The 23748-nt window shown below is 32.1% G+C and overlaps 1 protein-coding gene across 3 annotated transcripts; it reads right to left on the bottom strand.

Moving 5' to 3' along the window:
* Nucleotides 1–2837: 2837 nt before the first annotated feature.
* LOC140040535 (serine/threonine-protein phosphatase 6 regulatory subunit 3-like) lies at nucleotides 2838–22409 on the bottom strand. Of its 3 annotated transcripts, none has more exons than XM_072086546.1 (22): nucleotides 22073–22409; nucleotides 19930–20010; nucleotides 18682–18761; nucleotides 17981–18140; nucleotides 15826–16077; nucleotides 14965–15143; nucleotides 14538–14651; nucleotides 14086–14236; nucleotides 13084–13236; nucleotides 12475–12603; nucleotides 11937–12120; nucleotides 11541–11629; nucleotides 9220–9309; nucleotides 8043–8089; nucleotides 6479–6536; nucleotides 6061–6191; nucleotides 5539–5820; nucleotides 5184–5287; nucleotides 4695–4785; nucleotides 3586–4125; nucleotides 3214–3303; nucleotides 2838–2977 (listed from the first exon to the last, which is right to left on the bottom strand). In XM_072086546.1, exons 2-22 carry the CDS (start codon nucleotides 19987–19989, stop codon nucleotides 2914–2916), a joined length of 3048 nt encoding a protein of 1015 aa, XP_071942647.1. In that variant the 5' UTR covers nucleotides 19990–20010; nucleotides 22073–22409; the 3' UTR covers nucleotides 2838–2913. The 3 variants fall into 3 exon arrangements, with proteins under 3 accessions (XP_071942647.1, XP_071942644.1, XP_071942645.1); XM_072086543.1 differs by having other exon boundaries at nucleotides 8043–8140; nucleotides 22073–22408; XM_072086544.1 differs by having other exon boundaries at nucleotides 8043–8140; nucleotides 14086–14212; nucleotides 22073–22408.
* Nucleotides 22410–23748: the final 1339 nt, after the last annotated feature.

The following is a 23748-nucleotide window of genomic DNA, read 5'->3' as shown; positions in this document are numbered from 1 at the left end:
ACATCAATATAATCAATTCAAATCAGCCATGTTTCTAAACTCCGTCATCAAGATGCTTTGTTTTGAGAAAAACCATTGTAATAAATGTACTGTACGTGTAACTAAAATGTCAAGTTAGATAATATAAAAAACAGAAAATGACTGAATTCTGACTATGTACTCCTGCAATGAAACTGAGGACTTTAATAAAATTCTCAGTTTATTAAACCTCTCTATTATAACAATAAAAATAACGATCAAGATCTATATTCATAATATTGGTTACTGAACTTTACACGTAAGGAGAATACATAACAGAAATAAAGGGAAAATAAATGTTTTCCAAGCTAATTATATTCAGGAGAGTTTCTATAGAACACAGTATAGTATAAAATAAAATGAGAGAAATAATTGAAATAAAAAATGACCTATTCAAAACATATTATTGGTATTCCAGTATACTATAGAAAATGTTGAATGTTTAGTTATATAAATATCTACATATTTATGAATCTGAACACCAGAGAATCAAAGTAAATCATGGGTAGATGACAACCATTCCATTCAACATCTTTCTATCTAATTGATGGAGGTTAAAAATTAAAATCAATATATTACAAAATATTATTAATGTTCATGGTGACAGGTTTCAAATTTGTAATATTTGAAACTTCCGATTAAAATAAAACATTGATTTGTTCGCTTAGTACACAAACTGAATGACATTGCCATGGCAACAAGGGACCAGCCCAGAAATAATGGAGGAAGAAAATGTTAAAAGAAGCTGTGTACTTTCAACAAACCCAGAATTAAGTTCATTGACCTCTTAGAAGTGGTGTTTTACACAATTAAAAAATAAGATGCTGGAGCAAGTATTAATTCACAGAACTGTGATTCTAATATATGTACAAAATTTAATTTACTATGAGATTGAGCAGTAAGTTGGAATGCTGATTTGAACTATCAAGGCTCACAGTAGGCACTAGAAACATTTGAGTAATTCAATTCCTTATCTGTAGAATTTACAAGTGATAATTAAAAAGAAATATGCAAAGTTTTACTATAATAGATACGAAAGGAGTAAAATACTATTTATCTCCGATCTTCTGGGATGTGTAGAATATCAATTTATGGCTAAATCATTTTAGAACTAGTAGCGCAAATAGAGCACTAAATGGTATACCAAATTGGTGGTGTATTCACAATAATTGTACAGTAGACTCACAATGGGAGCTTATCCAGGACCATAACTATGTCATACAATCATAAATAAGAATAATTTTACTTTAATTTTTATTTATTGCAACATAAAACATGACTAAAGTCCCTACAGTTACCTGTTGAAGCAGAAGTGTAAATGTTGGTACTGCATATACTGAACGTACTATTCCCCACCCTTAGAGTTACTGTATTGATAAAAAAAACTATTTATTGAAAACGTACATATATTAACAACCACAAGGCAATAATGTACTTGATTGGTGTAAATGGAATAAACTAGAATACAAATAGTCATTTTTGTTGCCGATTGCACTACTTACATTAAAACTTGTATAATGCAGTACAAATAACACTGTTATACTTTATCATTCAGTATAACATAGCCACTTGAAGCATGATGGTAAAGAATACATGGAAGACTGAGAATTGATGTTTACAGCATCCTATTGTAAATACAGCATTAAATTTATTGTCTGTTGGAGATGAAATAATCTAAAATAGATACACATAAATTGTTATATATTATCTTAAATTAATACATTCTTTCAAATATTAATTCATCTTCACAACTGTACATAGCTTGTAATTTGCATTACAAATGAAATCACACAAAATAAAATACAATATTAAAAACATTTAAAGAATAAAATGAGTACTAAGATACAGTATTAGAATTTAGTTAAGTCGGTGTGTAAAGTAATAATCTATAAGCTTTATCATGTGACATTGACTGCTTTAATCACAGTGTTTTAGATTTGTTTAATACTCTCGGATTCTGTAACGATTCTAAACAAAGCCAGGACAAGAAAAAGTGCAGATGCATATTCATTTGTAGTGGTCACATTCTTATTTGGTTCTAGGCTTATCACATCAACTAAACATAATTACATTTCAAACAATTTTTACTGCATAAAATATTGCTTTATGGGGTCAAGTTCAAAAATATTTAAGTCGTCAATTTATTTCAGAAATTTATAGAGATGTATAATTGCATATCTATAGCAAAAATATTTTATCAATCTTGGTTTTTTAAAGTATACATGTATCATTTATGACTAGTAACATGCCTGCTGGTGGTGTACTAATGATGGTCTTAGTTTCTAGCCATACTACGTGTGTTGATTCTTTCACTGTAGCCAAAACAAAATTTTAAAAAATAACAAAAATAATGAAAAGGTATCACTATTAACCAGTAAATATAAGTGAAAGGGCTCTTAAATATTTGCACACATACTTTAGAATTCCTAAAGCAATTCAAAGTACATGTTGTGTGTTCACCATATTGTATAACATCACTAGTTTTAAAACTTTCTTTCAAACACCTGCATAGACTTCTAACGGCGATCTATAAACCCTTGCTAGTTTGTTAGCAAGTTTGATCACTCACGAAACCTAGAAATATCTTTTAAATTGTATTTACAGTATTATTCAGAAATAAATTTGGTCTAACCAGTAAACTGCATTTCTTTAAATTATATAATCATTAAAACATCTCCAGTTTACACATAAAACCTCAGATTTTAATTATATATGAACATCACAGGGATGGGGCTTGGCTGTGGGGTTACGAATAATCTCTGATCACTTGTGTAACATGTTCCTTCTTGAGTTCACATATTGTTTAATTCATTTATTCCAATAATTCTTGATTTACAGCATGTGTGTACAGACAGATAATAATGACTCCCTTATCTTGAGGCCAGACAAGCTTCATCAAATCGGTCCGTTTTGTTTCGTTTCTGTGGCAAATGTTTCCAGAGCTTGTCTAGCTTCAGCCCTATTGATAGAAATACAAATATATTTAGCACTTCAATAGCACATACAACATATTCTACACAAACTAGGGGTTAGTGTGTGGTCACTGTATTTCATGGGAAACGGATTCATAACATGGTCAGACATTTTGAAAATGATGAAAATACAAGCACTTACTTGCATTCTTAATCTATTGTAAAATGTAAAACCAACTTAAAAAACTAATACAGCAATTAACATGATAGTAAATAAACTAACCTCGCTTTCTCCAGCTTTTCGTTATCTAAACTATCTGCATTGGTCTTGACTTGTTCTGGAGATTTCATTAAACCACTTGTTGCAAGAAAGCTGTAACAAACAAAAGCACATATCATAATATGGCAAGCATTAGCAGTTCTACTTGTATCTTATTATTCAATCGTGAAATGTCTCTGTCCAATGTCAAGCAGTTAAGACACTCTACTACTATAAAATGACATGAAAATAACAATTGAATATTCAGATTGGCACCTTCTTTTAAAGGTTTTTTCATATATATTCATAAAGAATAAATGCATAATGTAAATGTTTTTAAATTAATGCTTGGTTGAAAAGACATTTTTTTTTGTTTAGTAATTAAAAACAACTTACTCAAAATTATCATTTAGATCATCATCATCTTTTTCTTCTGCAGGGTCTAAATTTTCTTTACATTTTTCATTTTCTATAATTGGTGATTTTAGTTCATCATTTACATCAACACACACCTCATCTTTAGTTTCTATTTCAATATCTTTACTATCAGATTCAGTTCTGATTTCATCTTGTAAATTTTCTAAATTTTCAGTTACAGCCTCGGGTGACGACGATAACTTGTCGTTTTGTTGGTCATTCAGTTCTGCGTTAGCAATTGGTGGGGTTTTACCACTTTCAATTTCTTCCTCCGTGTCCATTTCATTATCAGGCTTTGTATCTGCCTCAACAGCTGCACATTGTACATTGCTTACTACTTTTCCAACTACTTTAGCAGAGGGGGATGCAATATTGTCTCTAGGTTCAGGTGATGATACCTCTTGGTCATCTTCTGGTTTACTATTTTTTAAATCGTCTACTAGCTTCATTTCCTGCATTTCTTGCCCTTCAGCAGCTCCTGTCACTTCCTCATTTACCTGCATAGGTTCCACACTTTCACTGAAAACCAAACAAAATCATTATGATTAACTACAATTCTAAAATTTTTATTAACCATAATATGGTCAATGCATTCATAAATTATTAAAAAACTGTGATTAAGCTCTGTCTACATTATAAAACTTTATGTGACAAAAAAATGTGATGTGCCCATATATGGTAATGATGATATCATATTACTACCTTATTTGGGAACATTACACATTTTTTGTCAAACTTTCTAAAGCCTATTTTCCACTAGGCAAATTTGTTCTCGCCAATTCGAAAGCGTAGGCTTACACGCATGCGTAGAGAGGGATTTGGAAGATGGAAACGTAAATACGCATGCGTGTAAGTCGACGCTTTTGATTGGTGTAAACAAATACGCTCAGTGGAAAATCGGCTTTATGAAAGTTAGAATTTTCCAATAAAATAATCTGACGACATGATAATTCAATTGACTAGCTTCTTATCATCAAGTGTCTACATCAATCTGTGACTGTATACAGTCCAGTAATCAAATCACTCCAATTCAATGCTGCAGTGTTTGCCATTACATTTGTATTGGTGTACAACTGATGAACAAATACCTTTCTGGCAATGCATCTTGTGGAGCAGCAGAAGGTGATGGTGTTCCTTTTGAGGGTTCTTCTGTCTCAGGAGGGCTTCCTTCTGTGACCACTAAATAGAATAATGGTAACATTTTATTTCAGATTAAAAAAGAAACATTTAAATTAGAATTAAATTCTTCCATAAACATTCCTTTTCAGTTCAAACGTCCTATGGAAAACCTCAGTTGTCAGGAAACACTTTCTGTCTGTCCAAGTATTTGGTGAATTGACATTATTATTATACTTTATGTTTAGGCAGTTATGAAATACCTTCAGCACACATGAAATATATGATATACATACATTAATACAAATCGTTCATACAAAAAATAGGTCTCTTTTTTTTCCAGTTTCCAGGATTACTTGAGGATAACATGCATTCTCAGCAAGGGAATGTTGACAAACAATATAGTAATTTAACAGTTATAATTATTATAATAGTTAAAATTGTAATAAAACTCAATTTACTGTAAGGCACTCCAGCTTGTCTGTCTGCTTCTGGTGTGGCGTCGTCTGCTGATTCACTATCCATGGCAACAGGGGAACTGCTCCTTGGTGCTGATTGGCCAACACTATAAACAATTGAAATAATAATTAACTATGGACTTTTCCAATAGCTTTTTTAGAAATACTCAGTATAATGTACCAGTACAAATGTGCAACACAAAGCAACGATTATTTACATTTGCAAGAAATATTTATATTTTGATCAAGCATTTATCTCATGTTTCACTGGGCAATTCAGCTAACCAGGAGTGGTTTTTATACAACGGCACGGGCAACAGAGTTCATTGAACAATGAGAATACGTAAATAACACAAACCTATCAGATCTAAATCCTCTATCAAAATCTGCAAAGTTAGCCCAACCGGTATCTTCTGTGGTTGATGTTGGGTCGTTCCAGCCTACAGGTGTTGTATCCATTGCGACCGCAGATTCAGCCGAGTTGAAATTTGCAGTCCAACCAGCCGTTGACTCGATGTCCATCCGGTGCTCCTCACTTTGCCGTATCGTTTTTGGGGCATCAAAGCCTTCCTCTTTTGTCTCATCTTCACTATCTGTACTGTTGTCACTGTCATTGCCTATGTTTCTTAAAGCCGCGTCACTAATATCAATAACATAAATTATCTAAGTATTTTGATGCTAGAAAAGATTATTTTTTATTAAGCTCTGTCTACACTATCAAACTAGTTTGACAAGTTTGGTAGTAATATGACATCATATATGGGCACATCACATTTTTTTGTCATAAAGTTTTATAGTGTAGACAAGGCTTTAGTCCACAGGGCTCAATGACAATGCTAGATACAGTTCCCAAAGCTAGAGTTCAATCAAGCGCTATTACCTCTCTCTGGAATCCACATTAGCAGGATACCTCATCTCCCTAACTTCAAACATATCGTCTTCTTCATCGCTACTGTCGTTAAATTCTTGGATCTTTTCATTACAACATGCATCAAACAAAGCAGAGTTGGGCTGTAATACAAATTAATCAGGTTTACAACATACTGTTATTATATAGAACATTTATATTTTTGTATTTTGCCAGTTTTCAAATCACATTTTTGTTTTTTTAAATGGACAATAAAGTATATATGACTATGACTATGAATTAGTAATTTTTACTGGAATTAATACATAACGGTAACAATTCCATTATATAAAAACTATCCTGAATCTTTTCCAGTTTATTGATCATAAATGTGCGTAATACATCATTGTAAACATTTCTACATTGTACATGGTGATGGAAAAGTACTTACATTATTTTCATTAGCTGGTATCGAAAATTTCACCTCAGCAATTCTATCAAATGGATTACTGTAGTATTAAAGAGATAGATATTAGTATATAAATAATGAATGCTTATGGGTTGGATGGTAAGAATATTTTTTAAGTTGAAAGGCAAATGAAATATTCTCCACATTCAAAAACATATATATTATGCTATTTCTAAGAACTCATGAAAATTATTATTATGTATTTTTAATATGTGTGGAAAATATTTATTGAATAAACGAATAGGGTAAATCAATTACCATCCCACACTATTAAATTAAATGATTATTTAGATTCTCTAATAAAATGGAAAAAGATGTTGTTTCTCAAAAACATAATGGAAGATTTGATGACTAACAACCCAGGACCTACTACACTGATTGATGTGACTTTGGTCATCGTCTAGACCTACAATAACAAACCACTTGTAGGTGCCAAAACGGTGTAGAGAATGCGTACCAACTTCCCTGCATCAATTGGCATAACCAAACTTGTTTCCAGGTCGTCTTATTAAATGGCAAATAACCATTAAAGTATAACTTTGTTACATTAAAACTATATTTAAATTGTTATTTTTTAGACCAAACAAGTAGTCAACAAAGGTAAAAAATGTTTATCTGAAGGATACAGTAACAGACAAGGAAACTAAACAAATACTCAAAATATTATTGTCAGAAGAAGCAAGTTAGTGGATGTTAGTGGTTCCTAAATACAGTTATCAATGACAATATATACAAAACACACACTGAATACAAAACAGGTGCATAACAGTTTAAATGAAAGAAATAAGGTACTGTGATCAATAATAAACAAAACAAACATATTTATATATATATATATATATATATATATATATATATATATATATATATATATAAATCCAAAGGCAAATTACTGAAAAAAATGACAATGCTGTGGGTATCAGTGGCTGGATCTCAATGGAGATACAAAAATAAAAAGCGAAAAGCTAAATCAAAACGATAAAGTAAACAGCCAGAAAAGTTAGCAGAGCTTTCGGGTAACACTAGCCCTTCATCAGTGCAATATATATATATATATATAACTGAATTATGATAATCACGATAAAATAATGTAAGTGACACTAATGAGATATAGTTCATAAGTAGATAACAAAGACAGAAGAGGGCAAAGACAATATGACAATCAATCTATAGCCAAATATAATTTTAAAAAAGTGTACAAAAAAACCCACCCATTAAAGGAATAGAAGAAATAGATTGCTACACCATAATTGTAATTTGTAGTAAATGCATTCTGATTCTTTATTTTTTTTTAATCTTTCAGTTGGAAAATAAATATATATTTATATATAAGTATACAGATATCAGATGTAATATTTGATTTGTTTTATTCCATTTGTAAATATGAAAATGTTGAACTTGCAAAGTGTTGTTAGCAATTGATTATTTTAAATGGTAGGGTGCTTTGAAATGGAAATAAATTATTAATGCATGAATTCTAGTCTAAAACAAAAAATACCACAATATAAAAAAGAAATGGGGAAAAAATATTAATGAATTTACTTACTTGACATTCTCATCTTGCTCTGCAAACTCTTCATCATTGAAGCCGAACTGGTCAATAAAATGGGACGTCATTTGTTGCATCTGATAATCGGAGAAGGCCTGACGTAGCAGACCAAAAGTCATTTTGTACGTAATAAGGAGCTACTCATTACACTACTGGTCTTATTTGTGGGCTTCATTAAAACACTGTAAGCCCAGGGTATGTACAATAATTTTGGTAATCACTGGCACTAAATTGTTTTATATGTGGTCATAAATTGCAGTTCGGCATGTACATTATGCGATAGTATTCATATAACCTTTTCAAGTAATAACAGTCTATCTACTCTATTGAGCTCTATGATGACAGACAACTTTAATATAATAAAATCATTATTTATGTAATTAAGTAAATTAATATCAACATGTTTAAATTAATTAATTTTAAGTTATGATAAGGTAATTTATCAAAATTACAAACAATTACATTAACATTTACATAAAAAATTAGTTGATTCAATATAATGCAAGTTTTATTATTGGCAGACAATATTTGATAAATATTTAAAAGCAGGGAAGTGAATCATTAGTATGAGGCGTTTTGACAGGAAGAGATATTTTTGTAAAACTGAAATAACTACAGCCAATTAAAATGAATCATGTGGCTAGTGAGACACAAGGCCAGATCGTTGATGTACTTTCTTGCTTTGCTAACCAACAGCAAATGCACATTCAATTTAAAGATAACTTCAAAATATATTTATTCTACATTTGTTTGGTTTACAATTTCTGTTTATACTGCTTCATACAGTGTAAATAAAATATTATTTACTGTGTATTTATTTTTATTTGTAAGACTAGACAGTTCAATTTGATTGCATGACTATTCAAAGCGATGATTAGTTCATATTATATAACACCTAAATAAATTCCTGTCATTTGATTGGATGATTGTGGGTCACACTGTGTGCAATAGTACGCACTATTTAAATAGTACCTTTTTTCTACTATTAATTATTGTTATAGTTTTATACAATTTGGGTGTTTTAATATTATATTATATTTTATTAATAAATTTTTTGTTCAAGTCATTTGTTTTGCGGACGATGCTGATTTTGTATATGCATGAAAATATTCAACTGTCTTTGGATAACATAATAAATACAGTACATTTTTATAGTACATTTATTTCTACCTACCTGTTGCATTGTAGTCTCTTGACCAAAATGAATATCTTTAAAATCTGAGTCATCATCTTCACTTGATGAATGCAATGGATGGCTTCCAACCTGTCAATGGTATAATTACAACATTTGTTACTGATATCATTAATGTCCTATACTATGTTGTGGTTTGATACAGCATATCCTGTTGTGCGTTTTCTTACAGTACAGGACAGAATTATTGCAAAAATCCCAACGCATTCAACACGTTGTCGTTGCGTTGTGTTTGCGTTGCGTTGAACGGCTTTCAACGTTTAGTTGTTTATTCAACGAAAGTCGTTATCAGCATGTCAAGTAAACAATTAGTTATTTCAACGCTAGCTGCTGCAGCACTCTAGACTGGCCGATTGCACGCCTGAACGATCAGTAACAACAACAGGCAAAATACCTATCGGCAGTCACTACCAGATATTTTAATATAAATAAAGAATATATATGAAGCTTAGATATATTTTTAAGTATTGAACGGACAGTCACCAAATAAAACACACAGTGATATTTCCCAGTGTTTAGTGAAGGAAAACATAGAATAATAAGGTCGATGCCAAGTCTAACAGTTAACACTGTACTGTAGGCCTTCCGGGGGAAAACACAATCTCACGTCGTAAAATCAAACAACGTGGAAATTACTGACATCAACACACGAGGCCGCCACCCTGGTTTCCTCAAGAAAAACACCACGTGTGTTATGACGTATTTAACGATCGTTAATGACGACGAAGTAATTAATTTTATTTAGGCCTACATTTTTTAGCTGTTCGAGATTCAAGAGATAAAGTTAAAATATTGTTTCTCTATTTTGGTTTTTATTTTATAATTGTCCCATTGTTTGTTGTAATGTAATTTGAAAGAACTAAAAAATTTGACGTGTCCGACACCCATGAACCAATTTAAATCTTTATAAATCGAACAACATTACATTTTTAAGTACAAAAAGCGTTTTGAATACGTTAACAATAGAGCGTGTTGAATGTGTTGAACCCGTTGACCGTTCATTGACGACGTTAAACAATTGAATCCCATAGCGTTGAACGCGTTGAAAACGTTGCGCGTTTTGAAAAGCATCACACTGTAAACTGATTAAAATGTTGGCTGTTCGCTCGCATATTCTCGCAACTCCCATCCCATTCATACAGTTTCAGGAGGAGGCCAATATAATTATATTAAGAAACAAAACAATAGTATGTTAAAGAGAAAACGCCTAAACCTCGCCTGTAATAATATATTGTCTTGCATCAGAATAAAGTGGTTCTTTATTCTGAATTGTTTGGTTATTCAAATATTTGTGGGTTACACCTTGGCGTGAATAATATGGTATGGCACAGGTTTTGATTTTAAAGAAAACGCCTAAAATTGCCTATTGTCATCAAATTGGTCATTCCTATTTCTTGGTTATTATATTTAACGCTTTTCTCTGCATGGGTTACGTTAGGCATCACAATAATTAATTTATAATATAATACATGATAATGATATATTTATGGATAATAATAAAACTAAACGATTTTTTTCCCTTTTAATTACGCGTTATTTCATAATGAATGAACTCTTCACCTTTCGATCAGTTCGTCCCTCACGTCACGAAAAGCATGCGTGAAAAAGACGACGACCATGCTGGATCGTTATGTTGGTGATGTATTGTTGCCTTCCATGGCGGCGGGTGTAGGCTACGTTGTTTTTATCGAGAAAAATGTAGTACAGTACTGCGAAGTTTTTAGTTTGGAAATAATTAATTACGATGTGACCTAGCCTCCAAGATTCACCGCCGCCTTAACTTTGGTATTTAATACTCCAGTTAATATAGGCACACAGTAATTAAGGACATGACCACTACTTTTAACTGCGATGGCAGACGCGGCTCATATACACACGGGGCCTACTCGTTAGTAGTAGGCCTAGCCTAGTGTAATATATTAAGCTAGGTTTCCGCGGAAAAATACACATTTTGTTTGTTTTCTTAAATATTTGTAATACTGTATTTTATACTATTACTACTACTACTAATACACACTGGCAATCTGTAAATACCATACGAATCCGATTGTTCGTTATTTCAACGCAAACTCAACGCAACACATTGTGTTGGTTGAATAAACAGTTCAACGAACTCAACACTTTCAACGCCAACGGACAACGCAGTTTCAACGCGTTGTCAACACTTTAACAATGCGTTGAATGCGTTCAAAATCTGCAATAATTCTGTCCGGTACTGTAACTGACTGTAGGACATGTTTAAAAACAATTCCTTCATTAATTATAGTCACTGATAACGGGGACTTGCATAGATCCAAACTTACCAAATCGACAGTATTTCGTTTATTTGTATCTGCTAGTTGATTAGCTATAAAATTATCCCACTTTTCTCTGTATTCTTCAGGTACTTGCTCTAAAGGGGAAAAAGCATATAATCATATGTAGTCAATTACTGCAGAACTGGGGGTGGGTGGGTGTTGGGCTTGAAGATTTGACAGTAGTATACTTAATATAATTTTAAATAAGCACTTATTAAGCACTATGTTGAGTTATTCGTATTATTTATATATCATTTTTGAAACAATTGTTTACTTAGTCTAAGCTAATTTGGTTTTGAATAAGAAGCACTTTTAATACAAATTGCAAAACGTATTTTTAAGAGACATTAACAAATAGGCTGGGTAGAAGAAACTGATTGAAACCATGAAAATACTACTAACCTTGTATAAGCTGTTGAATTTGTTCACTATTGTTTCCCTTTTCCTTGTTTTCAACAAGTGCATTAACAATTCTAGTCAGATGACCCATATACCCCCGCCTGTTACCCCCAGGTTGTGATTGTATTTGTGTATTCTCTTCCCACGCGTCTAGTATTCGTTGAACTAGCCTACAATCTGTGAATAACTGTCAAGACAAATCATGGTCATGATAAAATGAGTAACTTAGCAACACTATGCACTTAAAATGTGAATACTTAAGCTTGTTACAAACAAATACAAGACCACAAATATATTATGTCACCTTTTCTTAAATGTGACAATGCGACATCTGAGGTGATCCCTGTGAAAGTAGTGGAATGGAATATGTATTTTCCTGTATTTTATATATGTTAAATATTTTTTTTCTCAATGGGGAATTTCTATAACATGATTTCTGCACACATTACTTAAAATAGGGATATTATAATTTAAGACAAAATGCTAGTAGCAATAGGCAGTAAATGATTGATTTAAGCAAATGATGGAACATTTCACATACCTGAACTAATAGAGGATGTTGAGGTTTTTCTCCATCTGTTTCAACAGGGTTATTGCTGAGTATTGTTGTTATACACTTTTCAACTTCTAAATGTAAAAAGTTATTCCACAAATACTGAAAGAATAGGTCCTACAAAGAAAAAGAAAATAATTAATGATAGCTGTCAACTCCTTCAAAACCAGACATTCAGAAAGTGGACTTGTAGGCCAGTCCACCTAGAACCTGGACATCCAGACCACCTAGAAACTGGACATCCAGACCAGCCCATCTATAAAAATACATTCAGACCAGCCCACCTAGAAAAAGACATCCAGACTAGCCAAGAGACCAGGCCATCCAGAAACTGGACATCCAGACCAGCCCATCTATAAAAAGACATTTAGACCAGCCCACCTAGAAAAAGACATCCAGACCAGCCAAGAGACCAGGCCATCCAGACTTAAACACCTAGAACAAGACATACAGGCCAGCCTATCCAGAAACTGGACATCCAGACCAGCCCACCTAGAAAAAGACAAGCAGGCCATCCAGAAACTGTACAATGTACATATTCTGGGAAGCCGATGTTTGTTTCTTTAATTTCGAAACTATATTTATATTAAAACTTACCAATAAAACTTTCATTGTTCCCAACCTGCTAAGTTCACTGTTTATTAATGGTGAGTTGGTTACCAGTAACGATGCTATAAGCTTTGAGACTTGTAGCCTTGAATTTCCAAATGGTGGATCTAACTGGCCCGTAGTTGTAGGCATTGGTGGATGCTGCAATAAAGGCAAATTAAACTAAATCTTGAATCTACAATTATGTATCATAAATCTATTGTTTTTCACAATTTACTAAATAATGATAATATTTTTAGTGTTTATTTTGAAGAATCATAAATTTCCAATTGGCCAAAATCTTTTTTCCCACAATTAATTGCGCTATCAAATGTAAAAATACAAGGTAAACATGATCAAATATTAATGATTTGTCCAGATAATGTTTATTTACACCGTGCTAGTTTGGAATTCTGCATTTTCAAACACAAATATAAAACTATAAATAATGTTGCAGCTTGAGGATAGCTGTTTAACTTTTTAAATTGATCCTTAGTACTAAATTCTACTTTAGGATGCACAATATCAGCCTAATTTATTGCAATTAATGTTAATACATTGCTTTATAAACAGTGATCTATTGATTTAAAAACAGTATTTATTCTTCATTACATAGTACACCTTGAGAGTTGCAAGTTTTTCCACATAAATTGGTAATATAAATAATTTTCCATTATTTTAATATCCATTAACTAGTGGCCATTCACACCTAGTATCTAAAAAGATAGTTTAGATGGAAATTGCTCTCATTAAATAAATAGCTACTTCATTAATTAATGCATAACTTTATTGATATTGAATATTATAATTGACCAGTGTATAACCTCCACTGCACCTGCTTGTAGTCAATAAGTAAAAGATACAAATGATCAGTGGCTGACTAATGTGTGATGTTGGCATAGCCAATATGCAAAGTAGATTCGTAAAAAAAAAATACAAATTGTAAATATAACTGAAAACTAAACAGACACGAAAGGGCCTTTAAGGAGGATTAATAAGATTATCACCTACCTTTGGTGGATCTACTAAAATATCATGGATTTGGCAGAGCTTTGGTAATAATCCCTTCAAGACACCGCTAATACCTTTGGCCAGTCGCTCCGCATCTAGTTGCGTCATTTGCTCTTGCCCATCCGGGCTGTAAAAGTCCACATAAGAAGGCCTACTACTGTTAGTAATCATTTTAAAATGGGCAAAATAATACAAATATGGACTTTTTATAAACTATTCAAGAAAATTATTTACATTAACTAAAATGTATATAATTTTAAGTAAATTAAAATTAGATTAATTATATAATTATTAATTATATAATAACGAGATCACAGCAAGTCCCAATATTACAAAATGTACTGTAATTAGTCATTTGTAAATTGATGAATTTCAGATTTATTTTCAATGATTCAATGAAAAGTCACATTTAGGTAAAGAGTAATTTCAGCTTCCAGAATTTCATAACTCACCCTGACTTTCTGAATTCCAAGAGTGCCAATAAAATTGTAACACCATTAGTTAAAGCAGATTCTGACTTCTTTTCATGAAACATATGTTCAAGAAGTTCTGCTACAGTTTCTTCCCTGAAAACGCAAACATTGAAAATGTTAGAAGATGGCTCTGAGAGAATAGGGTTTTCACATCGCAGGACACAACTACATAGCTGTAGAAACACATACTTTAAGATTTTTACCAAGACATTATTCATGTTATTAATTACAATATAATGTATATATAATATAAAAAAATTATTTTTATTTTTTGTGGTTCTTCACATTATTATAGATTAATTTTATTAAATAAAATGGCCATTTTAAGGTGGAGTCCCTGCCCAGTTAACTTCATTTTCGCTTAGTTGACTCTCTAGAAGTTTTAAAATATCCTATAAAATCTTACTTTTCTATTGTACTCAATAAAGGATCCACCTCAGCGCTTTCCTGTAATTGGGACATGTGTTCTCTTGTAAGGCGAATGATATCGACAATAGCTTGTGATGCGTTGCTGTGTTTATTATCATCTTCTTCTGGATCCACTTGATCTACCAGACGTTGTATAAGTTTCTGATTCGTTAACCACTAAATGAAAAGCATAACATTTTTAAAACACAGTACAACAAAAGGCAAAGCCAACATTTTAAAAATATGTATAATGATAATTGTATTTAACTACTGTGGAGTAGCTTTGCATAAGAGATTTGAGTAATCAATCAGTTGTTTGACCTACTCTGACATAATTTTGTACTTTATACTAAGTACATTGAGAACACTTGCAATTTGAAACCTCTATTTAACATTCATGGTAACATTCAGATAATTTATTTTTGTTTACATATTATTAGTGATGAAACTAAATTACAAAAAATAACAATGTTTTCGCTCTGAATACGGCATATTCCATAAAACCAAAGATTATTTTAAGTCCGGTAGAATCCAACAATGCCATACAAAAGGATTTTAAGATTTACAATATTCATAAAACAGTTTATTTTTAGCCCATGGTAAGTGAAACAAGGAAAAAATGCTCAGGAAATAATTAATCATTTTTGTATTACAGATATATCAAGAAGACTGTAGAAATGTCTGGTAATTAAATATTATTGTTTTATTTTTGGTATCTTTATGCATTTAACAATGGCTTTATGGTGGCCTCATGGATAAATTAAGTCACCAATTTACACAGGTAAATAAGCCTGAATGCACTCCTAGAGTGGGTGCCAAAAATGGTAAAACAATATTGATAATAGAGTAGTTCACTTACTTCTAAAAAGTCATTCCTAAGTTCTGGAACTTCTATGCAAGTGACAAGCCTTAGTAGAAGGTCCATAATTGCAGACGTACCAAAATGCTTCAGAAAAACGCCAATACAGTTTTCCTTGTTTTTAATTTTTTCCACAACCGTCTCGGGCCGCCTTGTAATTAGGATTGAGATAACTTTGCTAAAGAAACTTGCTAAAAGTGGATTCAAGGGTGATTCTTTGTCAAGGAAACTCCACAGTTGATTTGACAGAGACTGAAAAATATAAAATTATAAATATAAAATTAAGTAATTTGTTATAATCAAATAAGTCAAGTGCAATGAATGTCCAGTACATGCTGTATAAAACTTGTTATGCTTAGCTAAGAAGTTGAATAATTGAAATGCATTTTCATAAGCATATTTGTTAAGTGAACAACACTATATCATTTACGACACATACAGTACATTACGTGTGAAATGGATGAAGAAACTGCACATATGTCAATACAATTTTATCCCAGGCCTCAATTTTTTCATTTTATTCAATCGAAACCAACAGCGATAATTACCGCCACTAACAGGTTTGATACAAACAAAGCCAGGACTGTTTAAAGCACCTTGATTGGTCCCAACATTGATCAAGGGCTTCTCTCGTCCAGTGCCCACCTTGACCAGAAGAAAGGCATGGGCCAATACATCTGAGGCAGATACTAGATGCAGGGGCTGCCATAAGAAAGAGTCAGCATTGCTGATTTCAAATGCCTAAAGGGACCCCAGCTCCATATACAGCACCTGATATGTCAGTTGGTGTTGGGTTTAAAATAGTCATGTTTATGTTATACAGTATTCATTGTATAGTGTACTGTGGATCCTTTTAACAGTTATTACACATTTAGAATCCTCTTAAAATTGCATTATAATTATCAAAATGAACACATTTCACAATTTTAAATGTCAGTAGAGAACCAGAATAGTTCAAACTAACTGTTTGCAATGCAAGCTTTAACAAGTTGTAGTGGATTACTTAGGGTAGTTACCAGCCAGATGACTCATAGCTCTTACTAGTAAACTACCCACTTCCTCTCTAACAAGTCAATGCACCAATCGTCTATATTACAATCAAGCATCAATGGTTTCCAAATTGAATATTGAGTAAAACTTGCTATAGCACCTACTGCAAATACATGCGTACCTTTACCAACTTAGCATTAAGACAACATGTACTTATTGCAAGTATGAAATACTGTTACTCAAGTGTTATTCAATAAATCGCATTATACTACTGTACTGTGGATAACCTACATTTTTTTGTTGCAAACTAGAACATTTGGATGAATTTGTTTCATTGACTAAAAAACATGTGATAGAAATAAAATAATTTTATACGCACACTTTAAATCATTTTTATTTTACAAAAGAATAATATATATATATTTATATCAGTTATACAGAACATACAGTAATTGCGTATTTCTGTATTTGATAATCGATTCTTTATGTTCCAAATACATGTTTTGAATAAGAATGGCTTGAAGTCTAATTGTGCACTAGAGGTTGTTTGCCTTGATGAAAGATCAATGCATATTATACATACACAAATGGGATCTTTCAGGTAATTAGGAAATCTAGGTTTAATAAGTTTCTGGGTCAATAATAGTACGCAACATGAAATAGCAATTATCATATTGACAGATCAAAGAGTTGCTTAGTTAATATTACAAGGAGTTAATGACAGATAACAATGGATGAAAATGAATTGTAAATAAAATGTCATATTACACACTCAACACTTAGGACATCCACTCTTATCTAGTAGAATGAAGACAATAAACCCATTAGTGTGGTTGGCAGATTGTTGCAATTTCAATATCAACAATGACCAAGATTGAACAATGATTGAGTCCAATGGCCAAGTGGGTTAAGGCAGGGCAACACAAAATAAAGATATTAAATCGAAACTGGTTCAAGGCTTTCCTAGACCATTGTTCTGGTGGTGGAACTTCTAGGATAAGGTTGGAGAACAGAGTCACATTTGGAAGAGTCATGAGTTACCCTGCTGGACTCCGCTGCATGGTTTGGTGGGCCTAAACCAAATTTGCTAATTTCGGGATGAATGTTGTATAACAAACAAAACAAAGATAGAAAATATGAATGTTATGGTTTGGGAAAATCTCACCTCTGTATCTGCCAATTTATCTACTATTTGATACACATCAGATGATAAAAGCTCACATGCCATATTTGGATGTTTGTAGCGTAGCTTTTCTTCAACATCTTCTTCTGGTTCTTCTGTAACCATAGTTAACATCTCCTGCATAATATCTGTTCTTGTAAGACTAAAAGATTTAAATTTTATTTAATATTTGCTTAAAGTGACAATAATACACATTAACCAGATTTACCACACAAATACTAATAGGGTACACACTGTATACAAAAAATTTAGTTTGTCTGTCTAGCATGTGGTACTATGCATGGAGAATAGGCAATTTACTAAACAAATTGTTGCAGTTCATTATAATGACTTATAGATTAACCACGGCCACGGGTACTGTAACCATATCCTACCATGAATCTTAATGGAAAACATAATTTCTGGGGCCCCCCATACATATCATGTTATGGTGCCTCTGTTGCTTTTGGGGTCACAGGACATGATGTCAAATAAATAAATGAAATAACTCATGATGGTATAGTAATTTGCATAAAACCTTAATACATTGAACAGTTCATTTGGTGTAGTTTCAAATCGTGTTGCATATGGAGAATCAATTTTTTATTATCACTCTACTGTAACAATAACATGTTGAAAAAGTATAAATTCTATTTATGGAAATTATTCTTGGGGATAGAATAATGTCTATCCTGGTCACTTACAATTCAATGAGCTTCCTATTCTGTGCTTTACATTCTTGCAAAACATCATCTTCATCTAGTAGTTCAGCTAAGGTCACATGCTACATAGGAAATAATATATGATTCATTTAGTTTAAAACATGGCCAAAATGGAACACACCAATTGAGTCCTAGTCAACAAAACACAAAATGGACTTAAGTCAAAAGGAATACATCATTCACAGCAAATATCATTAAATATAATAATTACATTTTAAATAGGCTGTTCAGAATACAAACTTACTACTGTACAGTACAGTATACAGTAATGCTAATAATCATTACCATATTATTGTGAAATAACACTACAAATATTACATTAATATTTTTATTATGCAATCATTTTTTCCCATTTTATACAGTACATTAAATTTCTTTTATGACAAAGTCTTCCTGAGTATTAATCAATAACATAAATTCATTGTACAATACATGTACGTCAACAGCAAAGCCTGCATAGGGGTTTTATAATAGTGACTCATCCATGAATAGGAAGTCAAGTTATTTGCAGTACAGTTAGTATTAAAGCAGTCAAGGAATCATGATTATAAATAATAATTTATGCCCAAGAAAAATGAAAATGTAGCATTACTAGTATATATTTATTACTGTAGGCCCTAAATCTTGAGGTCAAGTTTTGATGATTGCTAATTATGGGTTTGTCTACTATACTATGGGTTGGTCTACTATACTATGGGTTTGTCTACTATACTATGGGTTTGTCTACTATACTATGGGTTTGTCTACTATACTATGGGTTTGTCTACTATACTATGGGTTTGTCTACTATACTATGGGTTTGTCTACTATACTATGGGTTTGTCTACTATACTATGGGTTTGTCTACTATACTATGGGTTTGTCTACTATACTATGGGTTTGTCTACTATACTATGGGTTTGTCTACTATACTATGGGTTTGTCTACTATACTATGGGTTTGTCTACTATACTATGTACAGTATTGTATACATTATTAATGAATTAAACACTCTCCATGTAGGGGGTACTGTGCTTACTATATAACACAATGTCAGTATACCCACTGTACAGTATGCATACTTGCATTAACTGTAAAGTAACCATTGCTATTTGTAGTATTTTATTTACACTATTTTGACTTTACAAACATGTTCTGCATGACACAAACAATTATCTTTCGGTTTTCAATATTAAAATGACTGTAGCACGATGCCACCACCAGTAAAAGCTTTAAATTTATTCCACTAACCTCTTTCTCCAATAGCGTATCCACATGGGATGTACTGTGTACTTCAAATTTCCAAAACATGTCCTTTGCAATCACAACATGCTGTGAAGAAAACATTCTTAATCATTAAAACACATTTACAGTACCCAATGGAATTATTTGCTAAATATCATCTACAGTAGAGATTTGTGTAACTACTGTATGCTCAACGTCTGAATCATTTTAAAGATGTTGAGTTGGCCGAGGATGGTTACTGTATGTACATAAATATCGTCTACTGTAAAGGGATTTCCCCTTCATATTTGAAATCCAATATTCTTTCCTCTAGTACAGTTTCAATGACTAATGCTTGTGATCTATATCAATATGTTTGGAAATATACTGTACGTTTATAAAAAGTATAAAGCAACAGAAAATAATATAATTTTTTTTTTAAATAAAATGCATCTTAACAGTTTTATTAGATCACTATTAATTTAGTTATAACTAAGACTAGAGAACAGCAAATGTACATTTAAAAAATGGATTGTCAGGCCTGATCTATGAACTACTGTATGAACTACTAAATGCTGCCAGTAACAGTGCATAACAGTACAACAATAGTACAAGTTGCCAAATATTAGGTAAGTAAATATCATTATAAAGATAAGGTATTAATAAAAATAAAATTTACACCGATTAATCAGTTTAAGATACACAATAAACTTCTATATGATCAGGATAATATTACTTTACTAAGTGAGGAGTTCAAAGGTTACATCAATTACTGTACAGGGAACTAATACTGTACATTCTGCTGTGAAAGTTTGTTGTTAGCATAAAGTTACATTAAACACTATGTCAGTAACTCATATCTTTCATGTCCTGTATAGTAGTACCCTCATGGTAATTCTATCTATTCTAATGAGATACAGCTATTTTTCAGTCCAGCGGATCATGCAACAATTGTTGATTCCTTATTGGTTGTGAGACAAACTCCTGATGCACACTGCATCCCCTTCCTTTTCATGACCATGTAATTCATACAGTACTACTTAGGAACAAACTGTACCTTACCATACTAAAGTATGTATGTACAGTACATCTGTTACAGTAATCTATATTTGGTGCAACAATAACCATTCAATTGTGTACATGTAATGTATTCAGAATGTCATACTATTAACATTATATACTATTAGCATTATATACTATTAGCATTATATACCCGTACCATCACATACTGTAGTTTAGAGCTTGTTACTATAGGTTAGAAGGAAAGGATCATAAAGTCGAGCATATAAACATTGAAGTTCACCATCATTCACCATATTCAAAAGGTAATTCACAAAATAAAAAGCAAGATAATAGAAATAGTGGTTTTCCTACTTAGTCCTAGGCAAATTCTGGCCTACCTACAGCAGCTAACATAGCCTACAGTAGGAAGGCACAGCACATACAAAGTAACCAGTGACAAATAAAATCGTTCATCTTCTTATATTTGACATGTTGAAGTATTATTAGTACAGGTAAATACATTCTTTAACTAGTAGCAGCGGTCCATACAAAATAAAAGTTGTTTATCATTATCACAACCAAAATTTTAAAAGTTTATCCATTCTGAAATGCAAATGATACAGACATTACCCAAACTAATAGTACAATTGATTGTTGTAAATGTAAACCTTCTATTTGTTTCTTCTACTGTAGTCCCTTTCCTACTACTACCTAGGCCTACTTATACTACTAATCTAATTACTCACTACACATACAGCCTACCTATACCTAACCAGGCTAGCCTAGAGTATCTAGCTAGGCCCGGCCTAGCTAGCTAGGCTACTTGCCTTCCACACTACTGTACTGCTGCAGCAGGCTAACCAACCAAGCAGGTAACCCTGCTACTAGCTAGGCCTAGGAGGTATGCATAGATCCTACTTACTAGCTAGGCTTATATTATATGCGCTGCCTCCTCTAAAAGGCTACACACGGCACGCGCTCTCCTCTTTCCCTTTAGGCTAGGCCTAGCCTATAATAAATTGACATTCTCGGAAAAATAATTATAGCCCTTCTTGCTAGTCTACCTATTATGTACCTACTCTCTCTCTAGCTTATTATTATACCCATGCCTACACCATTTATTTGGACAGGATAACACATACAACACATATTAACAATCATCACTTACAATGGGTAAAATCGAGTTTAGATTGTGTTTCCAGATGTACAAAAACAACAGTTAGAATGTTTGCGTTTTCCGTGTGGGTCTACCAACGTTATTCAAATCACACCCCTCAAACGAGGTTGATAGTTCAGCTTTTAAATGTCGATTACCAATTACTCGACTGCTATTACATAATAAAGTTAATCTCTCCCAAATCTTAAAATACCCTTCTTGTATTTATGCTCACGAGACCGTCCTAAAAGTTACTTAAAAGTTGCTAGTTTCAATTAATTTACAGAGGTAAGGCGGGAAACATTAACGTCCATATTTCAAAATGGCGTACATGAAATTGCTAGAATATCCCATAATAACAATTTTGTCATCTGAATATCGCCCTCTCTTGCTTACATCGTTTTCTGATGAGGAAACAAAATCAGGTTTTGTCCCCTGAAAAAAAAATTGGATCGTAACAAAATTATTTACCTGAAAAAAACTGTAATTTAAAGTAAAAATTAATTGGTTAAATTTAACCGTGAAAACATTTTTTTTTTTGGAATTGATTACCTATTTGTTTTTATTAGTCTTCATTGTTCATGTTTTTGGAGGACAATACATCTACGTATTGGATATAAGTAGGCCTACTATACAGTATTCTGCAATAATTATCACATAAATGAATTAATAAAATAGTAAAACCCAATTGTATATTTTATTATTCTACAGAGATTTAGACTAGAAATCAGGACATCAATCTATAAACTGATATTCTCAAAACATTTTTTTTTTCAATTTTTTTTTTTTTCAAATATTGATTTTGGAATGTCCTAATATAAACTAATGGCCAGTAGTACATAGGTTCCAACGGTTCAAATCTCGGCGGGAAGGTCCCGCTTTTGATGCTTTGTCGGAGTTTTCAAAATATTTTAACTAACTTCATTTGAACGTTATGGAACGCCTAATACATTAAGTAATTATTTATTTATTTTATCGGTGGCACGTCACATCAATAGTGCATCTTACAAACATCGGCAATAATCCGGTGGCAGGAGGGGGGAATCACCACCCGAAAGGGGACAAATTGTCATCCAACTTTTCTAGACCAGAATTTTCCGTAGATTACGAATATGGAAGGTAATCGATCATCAGGATAGGAAGCGTTTTCGAGATATAAGGGGTCAAAGTTCAAAATTGACCAATTACAACAATATAATTTATTGAAGCACAATTTGGTCTTTTATTACATTTTTATGATTATAAGTGTCTATTCAATCACCTTATGAAAAAAAAATCCCTTTGTGATTATACTATAAAACCAAATAAAAAATAATATTTAATAAAAATTGGATGTTTTCTCATCCTGTTAATCATACGCAATGTAAAAGAGTGAATACATCATTTCATCAGTTGACATAAGGTCAATTTCATCAGTTGACATAAGGTCAAAGGTCAACATTTTAATACGCGTATTAGTTAACAAATAAATGCAAAGTAGTCCAAACTATGATATTGATGGTTTTACAAGTATCCTAATCAAATTATTTGATCAGTAAAGATATGTTATTTCATTATAATTTTGATTAATATAATTATAATACTGTATTTACTCAAATCAGACTTCGATCATGATAGGAAGCGAATAGGAAGAGATAGGGGGTCAAAGTTCAAAATTGACCAATTATAACAATGTATTATATACATAT

The sequence above is a fragment of the Antedon mediterranea genome, chromosome 2, assembly GCF_964355755.1.
Source record: "Antedon mediterranea chromosome 2, ecAntMedi1.1, whole genome shotgun sequence".
NCBI classification, from domain to species: Eukaryota; Metazoa; Echinodermata; class Crinoidea; order Comatulida; family Antedonidae; genus Antedon; species Antedon mediterranea.
The sequence above is the reverse complement of the archived record's forward strand: the minus strand, read 5'-3'. Positions and strand labels throughout refer to the sequence as shown.